Consider the following 15,674-nt stretch of genomic DNA (forward strand, 5'->3'; position numbering starts at 1 on the left):
AGCCTTTAATGTGGAGTTGCATCAAAAGCTTTTGCAAAATAAAACTACAAAAGTAAAACTACATCAACAGGAAATCCTTGGTCAACATTTCTTGTAATAAAATCTAGAATTTTAAGTATATTCATTGTACATGGCCTGTTTTTAACAAACCCATGTTGATTAGCTATAATATTATTTTTATAAAGTTATTTTTGTAATTTTTTTTACAATATTATATTACTTTTAAAATACTTTTTGAAGTATTTTATAAGTAATACAAGGAAAGTGATATTGGTCTGTAATTTCCAGAATCAATATTGTCACCTTTTTTATATAGTGCACTTATATTTGCTCAATTAAATAGTTTTGGTAGTTGACTTTTTTCAATTGACTTAATAAAAATTAGTGTGAGAAGAAAAGCAAAGGCAGTAGCACAGTTTTTCAAGCGGATGGATGTAACTTGTCAACTATGTATGCTTTGTTTTTGATCAAGATTGTTTAGCCTTTCAAGTGTAGACAGAGATTGAGGAATTGATTGAAGGCAGAGATTGGAAAGAGCGTGTGTAACTAAAGAGAAACTGTGGTTAATTGTTAAGGTGATTAATGTATTTACAAGACGCACAAGAAAAAGCATTTTACAGAGGACATAAAAAAAGCTTTAGTTAAGAAATGAAGAAGCTTAATATTGTGTATATTTGAAAAAATGTTAACTTGTGCATATGAGGAAAGAAGGATGCTAAAACAATGAAGATGTCTTTAATAGTTAATAGTGATATGTAAGGACTTGTTCATTAACTTGTAATGCAAAATATGTATTACTTGATCACTAATCAAAACAATCATTGTTTTTATAAAAATACTTCCATCTGTTAGCAGTTTTTCATTTAACATCATTTTATAAGTTCATCATTTTTCCACAGTTTTATAAATCCACTTGTATTTATTTTTCTCTCAATTGATCACAGTTGCTTTCAATTGATAGCTCACAATCACAGTTTTTCATTCATAGTAATAGCATATCCCTGTATTTGATTTATTAATACCAGATATAGCTTTTCATTCATATTAATAGTAAACAGATTTCTAAAAATATCTAAACAAGGTTTTATATAAATACGTATGTATATTTTTTATATATATATGTGTGTGTGTATGTGTGTGCATGTTTATATTATATATGTTAGGGGTGCACCGATGCCAAAGCCTTTTTTTTACCATTCTGTTTCTATTTTGTATGCAAAAGTATGATAACTCCGTAAACAAAAATGCATGTCTAAGTTATTATATTGACATATCTGCAACCACTAAACCTTTAAATACTTTTTAAACTGTTTTTTATTATGATCTCCCTGCATTTAGTTTATAATTTAGCAAAGCAATTATATGACTTATGGATCCAAACTATGCAAAGAGATAAGTGTAAAATCAAGAAATTTAAATGTTATGTAAGATTTAAAAAAAATTTTTTTACCAGGTGTTCCTCTTTTTGTTTTGCAAAATTTATAAATTGCTTTGAAAATTTATTTTCATTTCAACCTTAAAAGAAAAGGTAGAAACTTTAAAGTAGAATATGTGATATACACTTAATAAGGTATAATTTTCTACCTTCTGAGGTAGTAAATTATATTAAAAGTAATAATTGTATATGTATATATATATATATATATATATATATATATATATATATATATATATATATATATATATATATATATACATATATACATATATATATATATATATATATATATATATATATATATATATATATATATATATATATATATATATATATATATATATATATATACATACATACATAAATATTAATTTTAGGTGCCAATATTATATTACTTGACCAGAGTTGGCATTGAACCACAGATTTCTAGCTTCTGAGGCAAGCGTTCTAGCCACTGCGCTACGGCTGCTCAAATATATAAATATTATATAAATTTATAAATTTAAAAATTATATAAATTTCTAACTTCTAAAAATTAAACTTAAAAAGAAAATTTTAGCAAATAAGCAAGCATTAAAATTAAGAGAACTTTAGCAAATAAGCTAGCATTAAAATTGAACATTAACATTATATTAAAAAAATGTGTATATATGTGTGTGTGTGTATATATATATATATATATATATATATATATATATATATATATATATATATATATATATATATATATATATATATATATATATATATATATATACACACACATAGGTATTCTTCCTGATGAACCAGTAACAACACCTTCAACAACTGATAGTTGTTGAAGAAAAAAATTAGATTAGTGTTTTTACTAATTTATAATTGTTCTGTTTCCAAGAACATTGAGCATTCTATTTGAAGAATACACTTACATAATTTACATATATATATATATATATATATATATATATATATATATATATATATATATATATATATATATATATATATATATATATATATATATATATAACAAATGATGCTTAATTATTGCTTTTTTCAACACATTTTATTCAATAAAAATAATACAAAATATTTTTAATGTGATGAATATTAATTTAATTTTTTTTATTTTAGAGAGTTTTTAAACATTTTAGTCATTACTGTCGATTTCGATCAATTGGAGTAATAGGTCAAAATCAAAAGGTAAATAAAAGTTTTCATTGCAAACGTTTTTGTTTTTTTTTAACTTTTGAGTATATTTTGCTGAGTTTAAAAATAAATTACTTCTTTTGAACTATTTTTTTAATTTTAAATATTTAAGAGTTTTCCTTACCTTAACTTCGTGGTTTGTTCAATTCTTCGATCAATAATTATCTCTACTTTTTCATTTATTTTTATTTATTTATTTACATTTTAGGAGATTGTGTGTTTTCATATATTTCTATTGTCTTTTTTCAAACTTGTTTTGTTCTCAATATAAATTAAACAAAAAGTTTTGCATAGACCTAATACAGTTTTATAATTTTTTTCTCTGCATTTTCTAAAGCATTGGTTTGGTTCAATTGCATACACTTTAGAACAATTGGGTCATTTCAAGTCAATTCAACAAGAAAAAAATGTTATTGATACCATCTCATCTCAGATTTTGTTGATTTTTGGTATACTTAAATAAATGAAAAAAACTTCACTCCAAGTTTTAGTGTGTAACTCCTTACAGGCTCAGAGGTATCAATTCTTAGTCCTAATCTCATTTTTTACTGATAGTTTCAGTGCCATGGATTTTTAAAACATATTTTGTCACACAACTAGCTTTAAGATATATAATACTTGTTCAATGGTGTAAAAATTTGTACGTAAGTATTTTTTAAGGCGAAGAACTCAAAAATGATGATTAAAACTCTGGGATACTTATAAACGAAGAATTTTTCTTTTAATTTTTAATTTAGAGAGAGGACAATTTTTAGTTTTTTTTTTTTTAATTTGCCTAATCCAGACCAGTTAATAAGACTAAGTAAATTGTTATCCCAATAATTAGATTTTAAATTCAGGCAGTTTAAAAATTCTTACAGTTTTATAAAATTTCATATCATTTTTAATCTGCCTGCCTAATATATTTCCTTTTTTTCTAGCCACATGCTGTGTTAAATATAAAGAAATACAAAAAAAAAAATATTTTTAAAAAATCCAAGGAGGTGATTGTCCTATCGCCTCCCTTCCCCTCTTCCTCTCCTCCTCATGGATCCACCTCTGAAATTGTTGTATTATTATCACTATTAAATGTAAATCATTGAAAACATAATATGTTAAGAAATATATAGGCATAATATTGTCTAACAGCTTTTTTTTTTAGAATTAATTAAAGAATTGCAAAAATAGTTATTAAAGTATTTGTATAATAATTGTTTAATTAAAATTGTTATTTGATATTTTAGAATATTATAAGGTATTGTTCTTTTTTTGAAAAATTTTAGAGTTTCTCTGCGCAGCAACCAACAATATGTTTTTTAAGAATATTTATGCTTAAGAATATTTGTGTTTCTGAGTTTCGGTTTGAAAAAAAAAAATTAAGTCCCTTTCTTGACTGAAGTAGTCCTTTCTGGAGCCTTGGGGAGGTAAATTTAATAAGAGAATAAATATATATAAATAAGTATATTGACATTTTTTTGTCTTTGTATTGTTTTGCTGGTTTGACTGCTTTGTTTTTTTGTTTTTTTTCTGGCTCAAATGGCTAATCAGCTGCCCACGCACCATTGCCTTACTAACTACTATCATCATCCCCATATTTTTATTTCACAAATCCCCAAGAAACTTATAAATAATATGATATCACACTTTTTTTAAATGTTTTTAATGTATTTAGTTAAAAATGCTGTTGTTAAAAATTCATTGCTGTTGTTATGCAATAAAAATTTTTTTAGAAATGGGCTAAAGATTATGTTAAAGGTTTAGTTGATGTTGTTGTGGGAACGCCGTCAACCATACTTAAGTGGAATCAAAAAGGTTTTTTTTACAAAAGTTGTATATTGAAACATATAAGTCCAAAATTTTTCAAATTCATTTTGATTATTCTATTCTATTTAAGGTCTTCTAAGTTTTTCTGATGTCAGATATGTAGTATTTGATGAAGCTGATACTTTGATGGATGACAATTTTCGAAATACAACATCTGAATTTTTAAAACTGTTAGATGTAAACATTTTTTAATTAGATTTATATAATTAATTAAATAAGTGTATACATATTTTATTTTTAACAATAGAAAAATACTTTTCTTTAAGAAATATTAGGAAACATTTTTAGTGTGAGTCCAATACTGAAAATGGAACAAATATTCAATTCATTCTTACAGCTGCAACTCTTCCTTCAAAAGGTGTTTTGGGAAGATACCAAGAATTTATACCTGTAATTTCTATTTATTAAATTACTAATTAATAGCTTAAATTTTAAAGAGATATTCATGTAATATATCCAGTACTGTATATATCTCTGTGTTATATATATATATATATGTATAATATATATGTTACTGTTACCCGCAGTACCAGGAATTAGCTAAATGCTAATGTTTATAATATAATTTAATATTGCAACTCTGAGTTTCATGTGTTATCACAATCATCAGGCAAGTAGTAAAAGTTTAATTTTTCTACCCTAAGTAGTTAAAGTTTAATTTTGCTATCTCTCTCTCTCTCTCTCTCTCTCTCTCTCTCTCTCTCTCTCTCTCTCTATATATATATATATATATATATATATATATATATATATATATATATATATATATATATATATATATATATATATGCATTTTATAATATATATACATATATATAATATATTAATATACATATATATATATATATATATATATATATATATATATATATATATATATATATATAACTCTAAAAGCAAAATAAAAATTTCAAAATTTACCACTAATACTATGATAACACTCTTATACTATGTAGCTATAAAATGACATAATAAATTGTTATCCCAATAGTTCGATTTAAAATTCACATCTTACAACTTATTAAAATTTCATATTATTTTTAAACTAATTTATTTCCTTTTTTTCTAGCAACATGTTGTGTTAAATATATAGAAATACAAAAAATGTTTTTACATTTTTTTTAAATAAGAGTTGTGTAATTAAATTAATCATTTTTAAGAAATAAAAACTTTTTAGATAAATTTTATTGTTATTTTGCTTGCATACCCTTTTTTTTTAATATTGGTTTACATAATATTAATAGTTATATATATATATATATATATATATATATATATATATATATATATATATATATATATATATATATATATATATATATATATATATACATATACATATACATATACATATATAAATATATATATATATATATATATATATATATATATATATATATATATATATATATATATATATATATATATATATATGTATATGTATGTATATGTATATATATATATATATATATATATATATAATAACTATTATTATAATGTAAACCAATATAAAGAATAAAAGGTATGCAAGCAAAATAAAGATAAATTTTATCTAAAAAGTTTTTATCTATTATCTTCTATAGCTGATTTATATAAGCATTTGCTTATTATTTTTGCTTATCTTTTTACATAGTGCATATTTAGAAAAAGAAGAAAAAATAAAGAATAATGAAAGAAAAAATTGCCGCCCCATCCCAAACTCTCAGTCGGTGTAGCAGCACTCCGCTGTGAGTCAGGCTATTTGTCAGTCAATGTATGTACTGAATCCCCCGTTAGCAGGCTATTTCAGTGTAACTTCAGAGTGTTCATCTTAACAAGCAATTTAAGTTTTAATATAACTATAAGCATAACGCTTTTAAACAAATTTAAGTTCAAATTGTGTTAAAAAAGTAAGCATATGATGAGCATTATTATTGCAGCATTACTCTAAATTATCCATGTTTTGGAACACAATTATATGTTGTAAAACAAAAATATATATGTATCAGATCAGAAAAAAGAAAAGTATTTTAGTCTTACTTACAACCAAAATATTGAAACAAAAACTATTTTATAAGAAAGATGCTTAAGCATATTTTCTTTTTTTAAGTCTGATTCAAAAATTATTCAAAAATTTATATGCTTATTAGTTATTTAAAAAAGCGCAAATTTTGTTGTTTATAAAAAAATAAACAGAAAATACGGCATTGTTTGTATGTATTTAACCGAATAAATTATAAAATTGAACAGATGATTTGTGATTTTACTTTAGATTACATATTCAAATTAAAAATGAAACTCTTTAAGATGTGCTATTTAAGTACTTTCATAACAAAACTCTACTTCATCTCTACTTCAAGATGTGCTATATAAATGCTTTCATAACAAAAAATGTTTCTTGAAATAAAAGGAACAATATTTGATGCAGGCATTAGTATTCTTTGAAAAATTTTCATGGCCAACCCTAATATATATATATATATATATATATATATATATATATATATATATATATATATATATATATATATATATATATATATACATACATAAAAATCATTAAAAATATGTTTTACTTTTAAAATATAGACTAATTATTACAATTAATTCAGTGCCATCTGATGCCAGGGGTGTATACAAAGGAGGGGGAGGGAGAGGTAAAAGGGTAATTCTAACAAACTATCATTTACATAGCTGCTTTACAAATTTGCTTGCAATTATGGCAGAAAACAAAATAGAGATGTTTTATTTAAAGAAAATAATCATCTTTTACGTACACAGTCGATACATTTTTAACATATATTTATCAGTATATTACATAGTAATGCACCTCCTACCCACTTAAAACCTACTCGTGCTGGCCCTTCTTACAAAGATGTGCATGCATCAATATCTCCAGCAATGATGACTGAACTGCAAACAAAAGATGTACATCCATTCTTAATAGAGAAATAGATGACATCATGTTTTCCTAACTTGTCTATACTCTACAAAATCAACTCTTCTTTTTACATGTCTTTACACATTTAATTGATTGACATTAATTTTAATCGAATTTGAACTTGCTGAGAGCATTGACTTTGAATTATCAATAAATCATTTTGCTTCAACCCAGTGGACGCAGATGTCTGTAAGACATTTATACAAGATTTTATAGACGCCACAAGTCTGCATGATGTTCTTATAATGTCCAATAAATGTTCTGTACCCGCTGGAAATAAAATCTCGCAGAAAAAACTTGTATAAGCTAGCAGGAGTTTCCTCCATAATGCTTGCTTTCAATAATATTCAAAGTGTAATTGTATTTTTAAATAACCAAACCATTGCAATAATATTAAATATTTCTTTTTTTTACAATATTTTTTAACCAAAGTAAGCTTAGTAAATTCAAACTTTAGATTGTTTTGTGTCTTAGACTTATTTATTATTTAAGATAAAAGGCACATGAAGCATTGATAAAATATATTTATCACAAATGTGATTTAAAAAAAAATGTTCCTGGGGGTTAGTGTTCCACCCCCAACCCCTGTTGCCCCATACTCATTCCCCTGGCCCCCTCACAAAACTAAACCTCAATCCGCCACTGTAAAAAAGTATTTACTTTTTAACAATTGAGGTTGTCACGTTTTTTTTATATAAGATATGAAGAAAAAAAAATTTTTTTTAAAAAAGTAACTGAATTAGTTTCTTATGAATTAATTTCTTATTTAGTCAACAAAAATGTTTTATTATTATTTTAAATGACATGTGTTTATTATTTTAAAAGACATTTTATTCTATCAGCTGCAATGACCACCTGGGTAGACTAGAGCAATGACTACCAGGGTAAAGAGGTCTAGCACTTTAGATTACTGGGTTGTCAAAAGAATTAAAATTCAATAAAAAAGCAATAGACCATGCTGGTTATATTGCTTTGCCTTTATCTTCAGTGTCATCATTTAAATAATGTCATTGACCATTTACTGGTGGGGCTGAAAATAATCAAGTTTCAACGAAACCTAGTCTTTTTTCTCCTGATCCTGAATTTAGTATGGAATCTGTGAATTTTACGAGTAAAAAACACAGCCTGTGAAATTAATAAAGATTTATTATTTGCGACAACAGATGACAGCTGTTTGCCTATAGAAATTGGGACATTTTTGACATGTCAGGTAACTGACAAGTCAAAAATATCCCGATCAGAAACAAGATGAATACCTAATATTGAAATGCATTTGGTTTTCTGGTCCAAATTATAAATATCCTTAATTATTCTGTGTATTCAAATTCCTCAACAAAAGCTGCATTACTAAAAAATGCAAAATCTGAGCCTATATTTGAAATAACACTTTATATATATATTTATATATATATATATATATATATATATATATATATATATATATATATATATATATATATATATATATATATATATTAAAAAGTTTTTTGAAGAAAAACATTATTTTTATAAATTAAATGAGTTTTTTTTTGGATTTAGTGTTTTAGTAACAATTTATATAAACAATGGTTTTTATAAATTGTAGCACTTTGCATTTCTTATTGTTCAATGATGCGTAACTAATTTAATTGAAAAGTTTATTTGTTTAGCTTTCTATTGATAGTTTGTTTATATATGTTGTTATGCTTTCAAAGAGATTTACTATTCTAATTGATATATAGTTTGTTATGCTTTCAAAGAGATTTACTATTCTAATTGATATATAGTTTGTTATGCTTTCAAAGAGATTTACTATTCTAATTGATATATAGTTTGTTATGCTTTCAAAGAGATTTACTATTCTAATTGATATATAGTTTGTTATGCTTTCAAAGAGATTTACTATTCTAATTGATATATAGTTTGTTATGCTTTCAAAGAGATTTACTATTCTAATTGATATATAGTTTGTTATGCTTTCAAAGAGATTTACTATTCTAATTGATATATAGTTTGTTATGCTTTCAAAGAGATTTACTATTCTAATTGATATATAGTTTGTTATGCTTTCAAAGAGATTTACTATTCTAATTGATATATAGTTTGTTATGCTTTCAAAGAGATTTACTATTCTAATTGATATATAGTTTGTTATGCTTTCAAAGAGATTTACTATTCTAATTGATATATAGTTTGTTATGCTTTCAAAGAGATTTACTATTCTAATTGATATATAGTTTGTTATGCTTTCAAAGAGATTTACTATTCTAATTGATATATAGTTTGTTATGCTTTCAAAGAGATTTACTATTCTAATTGATATATAGTTTGTTATGCTTTCAAAGAGATTTACTATTCTAATTGATATATAGTTTGTTATGCTTTCAAAGAGATTTACTATTCTAATTGATATATAGTTTGTTATGCTTTCAAAGAGATTTACTATTCTAACTGTAATTAGTTTTCAATATTATGCCCTCCAAATTTTATTCAAAAAAATGTGCGGTCGCAGCAAAAAGATTGTTGTTAAAACGGCTGTTAGTGAAAGAGCTAACCTTATAAAAGTTAAATTAACAGCATTTATTTAGTAAACTTTTCATCCAGGTACAAATACTCTCGAAATTCTTATTTAATCATGTGAGAATATATTTAATGAAATTTATTCTGTAAAACATGAATTGCTTATTTTACTTTATTTTTAAAATTGAACAGTTATTGCTGAAGATTGCAAAAAAGTGTAACCTTATTAAATCAATTTTAAAATTGAAATGGTTCAACAAAAAACATTTTATTGTCAATTTTGATAGTTTTTTGAATTGTAATGTTAAGTGACAAGTTTTAACGCAAAATACTTGCCAAATACAACATATAATTTGGGAAATATTAAATATAGTATGTTTTTTAACGTGCACTGCAACACATTAATAATTTTAATCGCCATCTGTTTTGAATTATGGCCATAAAATATTAATTATTGCTTTAAATAATAAAAAAGCTATCTGTAAATTGGTTAAGTGTAAATTCTATAAATATTTTCTACTAAAAATTAAAGAATTCAACAAATATCTCTAATAAACAATTTCGTTTACCAAAATTATTTATCAATTAAAAATTTAGGAATTTAGAAATTGTCGTTTCAATAGGAGAACAAAATCGTCATTGCGATAAACAGCTTAGATAAACTAGAAAAAAGTTCACATTGTTTACATAAAAAGAAAAAAGATTTAAAATATAAAACAAAGTGATCAATTTTTATATATATTTATTACATTTATGAGTGTATCATAAAAATTTTAATTTTAATTGGTTCCATGCTCTGTAAAATAACATCCTTTTGTTTAGCTTCCTATTAAATTTAAACATAAGTCATACGATTAATGATAAACGCTTATTTTAAATGACAAATAAAACAAAAACAAATAATAGTGATTGACGTTTTATAATAGTGAAATATATAATTATAATCAGTTTTATAATCACTATTATAAAAGATTTATAATCACTATTATAATAGTGATTATAAAACTCTTTTAAATTAGATGCGCTTGAATAAACTATAAAGTCTGTAGATTGCAGTATATATTTTAAAGATAATATATTTCAAAGCAACTGGCTAACATGGAGATGATAAGCTTTGAGTCAAACAACAGAGTTAGCTTTTCTTGGTATATGTTTATTATTTTATTTTACTCAAAAAAAGTTAGCCCAAATATTTTTTTTTATCGTACTCTTTAATATAAACACAACTTGCCTAAGCACTTTGGGATCCCTTTAAAGATATTTTTTTTTCAAATAGAGCAACTTATTTTTAAAGATAAGTTTTTTTCGACTAAAGCAACTTATCTTTTACAAAAATTGTTTTACAAATAATCAGGATGTTATTTGAAAAAACCATTTACTAAAATTTCATAAACCAATTTTGAAAAAGTGTTTAAAATTGTTTTATGAAATTTTAAAGCTATTTCTATTGGTTTTTTGATTTATTTGTTTAGATTATTTTCATTTAACTGGTGGTGAAAATTTTTTTATAAATAATAGACTTATTTTATTAACATTTTAATAAAACAATGGTTTTAATAATAATATACAACAATTGCTGTTATTTTATTAACAAGATATAATTGCTGTATTTAACTAAGAACATTTTTTCTTTCAACTGTACTTAGTCATCTTTTTTTTTTCTGTTAAATATCTTTATTTAATTATTTTTTATTTTCTCCTTAATTTTTGCCGTTAATTATAATGAATGGATAAATGATTTATTTATTACTTAATTAATTTTTACTAATTGCACATTTGCACTTTTTTTCTGTTATAAGAATCTTCTCTACTCGACTTATGTCTTCTTTCTGATCCTAGTCAGTGCTCGATTTCTCCACATTCACCCTTAGGTGCTTCTGATCACAGTTTGATCTCTCTAAAACTATAAAACTAATATTTCATTCTTCTTTATCACCTGAATCCCCCTATTATCGTACCTCTTACAACTACATTAAAGCTGACTGTGATTCTGTCCATGATTTCTTCATGATGGCCCTTGGGTAGAAATCTTTCGTCTTCCAGTCAACAAATATGCTTCTAACAAAACTTTGTTGCCCGGACAACCTGCCTGTTATTATCTTGAAGAAGTGTTCTCCGTAGCTGTCATCTATACTCTCAAAATTATTCAACAAGCGCTTATCAGAGTCTTGTTTTCCAGCCTGCTGGAAAGCGGCATCTGTCGTCCCTATCTTCAAAAATTCGGGAGAGCAATCTGATTCATCTAATCCTTGCTTAAGATAGGAAGAAGACTAATGGGATCGTAGTCCCATTAGTCTTCTTTCTATCTTAAGTAAGGTTTTTGAATCTTTAATTTAGAAACACTTAATTTCTCATCTTGAATCTAATAACTTAATAATGGATTTCGATCTTCTCAATCTAATAACTCAATATGGATTTCGATCTTCTCGTTCTAAAGCTGATTTGCTAACAGTAATAACCAATAAGTTTTATTGTGCATTAGATAAAGGTGGAGAGGTTAAGGCCATCTCTCTCAACATTTCAAAAGCTTTTGATAAAGTTTGGCATGCTGGTCTTCTCCATAAGCTATCTTCTTATGGTGTATCTGGCAACATCTTTAAGATTGTTGAATTCTTCCTTTCCAATCATAGTATAAAAGTTGTCCTCAATGGACAGTACTCTTCATTTTGTTCTGTAACTTCAGGGGTTCCCAAAGGTTCTATCTGTGGCCCTACACTCTTTTTAATTTACATTAACAATCTTCCAGATATTCTCACATCTAAGGTGGCATTGTTTGCTGATGATACTACCATTTATTCTTGTCGTGATAAGAAGCTAGCACTCTCTGATTGCTTGGAGGGGGCATTTGAGCTTGAAAAGGATCTCACTTCTGCTACAGCATGGGGCTCACAGTGGCTGGTGAACTTCAATACAGATAAAACTCAATTTTTTTCAGCCAATTGTTATCGCAATAATTGCTTCCTTCGTCTTGCTTTTCTGATTCATATAATTTGTAATCCTTTAAGTTGTCTGTTAATTGTTATCTTGCTCTACAATCTTTTTTTTTTCTCTTCCAGTAACTTCCAACTTTAATTAGTGGTTGCTTGCAGCCTTGTTGGAAGCGAAGATGTGTGTGTGTATATATATATATACACACACACACACACACACACTTAGTAAAAATCTCTTTTTTTGTAACATTAATAATTTTTATAGTAGTGTTTCCTAAAACCAGTTTCATGGTTAAAATGGTGGGTGGAAAGCCATCAAAACCTGTCAATAGGACTTTAAATTCCTAAAAAATTTTCCGTTAGGTATTTATAAAAATAAAAAGCTCTTTAAATTTGTAAAAAAGCACCTAAATTTGGAATGGGCCCCCTAAATTAACTGGGCCTCCCACTCAGGGGTGTGGGTAGTCTAACTATGGCTCTGCATAAAACAAATGACTTCTTAGTATTAAGTAATTAGTTTAAATGATTTTTGTGCAGAAGAGTTAATAACATTAATATCAACTAATTAACATTAGATGTTTTTAAATGATATTAATAAGCAAAGAAAATTTTTCTTCTTTAATGTTGTTAACTTTAAAGATTGAACTTCTTATTTTAATTTGAAGTTGTTGTAAGTAACTAAGAACATTTCTTTCTTTCATATATACTATTTTTTTAAATTCTTCTGCATTATTACTTTCAATCGCTAAACCATCTGAATCTAGCAAAACTACTGTTTATATGACCGTACAAAGATACAAGAGCTCTCTATCTATCGAACGTGCAAAAAGGTCTGGAAAATCAGCAATTAGTATTCGATGATCATTTACACAAAACCTGGTTTATTGAACGAGCCAAAAGATATAAAGTTTTAGAGTTTTTTTGTCAGGAAAGTAAAAAGTTTAACAATATCAAGTGCATACAAAATTTAATGGCTGCATATTTATGGATGACGAAACGTACATCAAATGTGACTTCAAACAGCTCCCAGGTCCAAAATTTTACACTTCTATTGTTTGTGGTCATGTTAGCAACAAGTTTAAGTATAAATCATTGGATAAATTTGGTTAGAAACTTCTCATGTGGCAAGCAATATGCAGCTCCGGTTTGAGATCTCAAGCTTTCTTCACATCATTAACTTTAAACTCGGATGTTTACATCAAGGGATGCTTGCAAGTTAGGCTTTTGCCATTTTATTGAAGTCATAATGTTCCCTGTCGATTCTGGCTTGATCTTGCTTTTTTTCATTATTCTAAAAAGACCTTAGAGTTGAACAATTCGAGAGACATCAAGTTCATACCAAAATGCTTGAATCCACTTAACTCCCCACAGTTCTGTCCCATTGAGAAAATTTGGGGTATTGGCAAAAGATATTTTTGTAAAAGTGGCATAACAGTAAGTACAGCTAAAGATTTGATTAGAGAGTGAAGATTAGTTGGAAAATTGCCAAAGACACTGTGCAAAAGTTGTTGTTGTCGAATAGTGTAAATTTTTGCTTATTTATTCAAAATAATGAAAAATATTTATAAAAAGTAAAAAGCATTTTTATAATCTTCAAGTTTCTTAGATTAAAATAAATATTGAAATTTTAGCATTAGTTTAATTATTTTATAGTTTATTTAAGCTTTTCATCGTTCCAAATTTAACGGTTGCATGCTTTAAGTGTTCAGTTTGCATTTTTTAATATTTTTTAAAAGTTGTTTCAATATTTAAAAAAATATTCAAGGAGAACTTTTTTTAATTTATCAAACTTCCTTTTTAAATTTTTATAAAAATGTATGTGTGCGAGAATTTTTAAAACTATTAACATATTCAGGTAGTTAAAACATATGTTATTTGTGTTCATTTTAAAAATACATTGAATTTATTTAAAATTATTATTTTAAAAGAAATTTCAAATTGTTATTTTAAGTATTAAGTTATTTTTGTATTTATTTTTTGTATTTATTTTTTGTATTTATTTTGTTCTGAAGAACTAAGACTATAAATAATGTTTAAATAAAATAAATAAAAACTTTGACCATCGAAAAAAAAACTATTGACTGTCAATTGCATGTGTTAGCCAGTCAAATTGATCGCTCGCCTTAGATTTCTTATTTTCCACGCTGTATAATATATGGATAATATAAATAGTATATATAATATATATGATTTAAATGTTGACATCTTGTACGAAAGTATATAGATAAACTACTTTAAAACATCAGATAATATGAATTCTCTACAATAGTATTGAGTACAATAGTTCAATAGTACAATAGTATTGAGTACAATGCAATAGTATTAAATTCAATAATACAATAGTATTGAGAAAATTCGTATTATCTGATGTTTTAAAGTAGTTTATATATCTAAAATATGTATATATATATATATATATATAAAAAAAAGTATATATATATATAGCCCAATATATATATATATTTATATATATATATATATATATATATATATATATATATATATATATATATATATATATATATATATAAATATATATATATATATATATATATATATATATATATACATACGTATATATATATATAGGCCCATATATATATATATTTATATATATATATATATATATATGTATATATATATATATATATATATGTATATATATATATATGTATATATATATATTTACTTTGGTTATAAAAAGAATGTGGAAGTATGGGTTCTTCCAATATTACTATTTTAAATAATTTATTTATTTTAAATGGGTGTAAGTCATTGATAACTTAAAAATTACATTGCTATATATTTAGCATAATATCTCATTGAATTATGAATTATTATATCTCATTGAATTATGCAAAATATATTACAAAATTCTGGTTTCAAGTTTATTTTA

General features: G+C 24.7%; 1 protein-coding gene across 2 annotated transcripts in view; it reads left to right on the top strand.

The window, feature by feature from the left end:
* LOC100205532 (uncharacterized) overlaps nucleotides 1–15,674 on the top strand; it is a 109,028-nt gene that overhangs the window by 67,929 nt on the left and 25,425 nt on the right. The window contains exons 6-9 of one of the 2 annotated variants that reach the window (XM_065805236.1): nucleotides 2,552–2,620; nucleotides 4,336–4,417; nucleotides 4,500–4,606; nucleotides 4,718–4,819. In XM_065805236.1, the coding sequence (XP_065661308.1) occupies nucleotides 2,552–2,620; nucleotides 4,336–4,417; nucleotides 4,500–4,606; nucleotides 4,718–4,819 (360 nt within the window). The remainder of the gene's footprint in view (nucleotides 1–2,551; nucleotides 2,621–4,335; nucleotides 4,418–4,499; nucleotides 4,607–4,717; nucleotides 4,820–15,674) is intronic. The other variant, XM_065805237.1, reaches the window with a different exon arrangement.

This window comes from Hydra vulgaris, chromosome 09 (genome assembly GCF_038396675.1).
Source record: "Hydra vulgaris chromosome 09, alternate assembly HydraT2T_AEP".
Lineage (NCBI taxonomy): Eukaryota > Metazoa > Cnidaria > Hydrozoa > Anthoathecata > Hydridae > Hydra > Hydra vulgaris.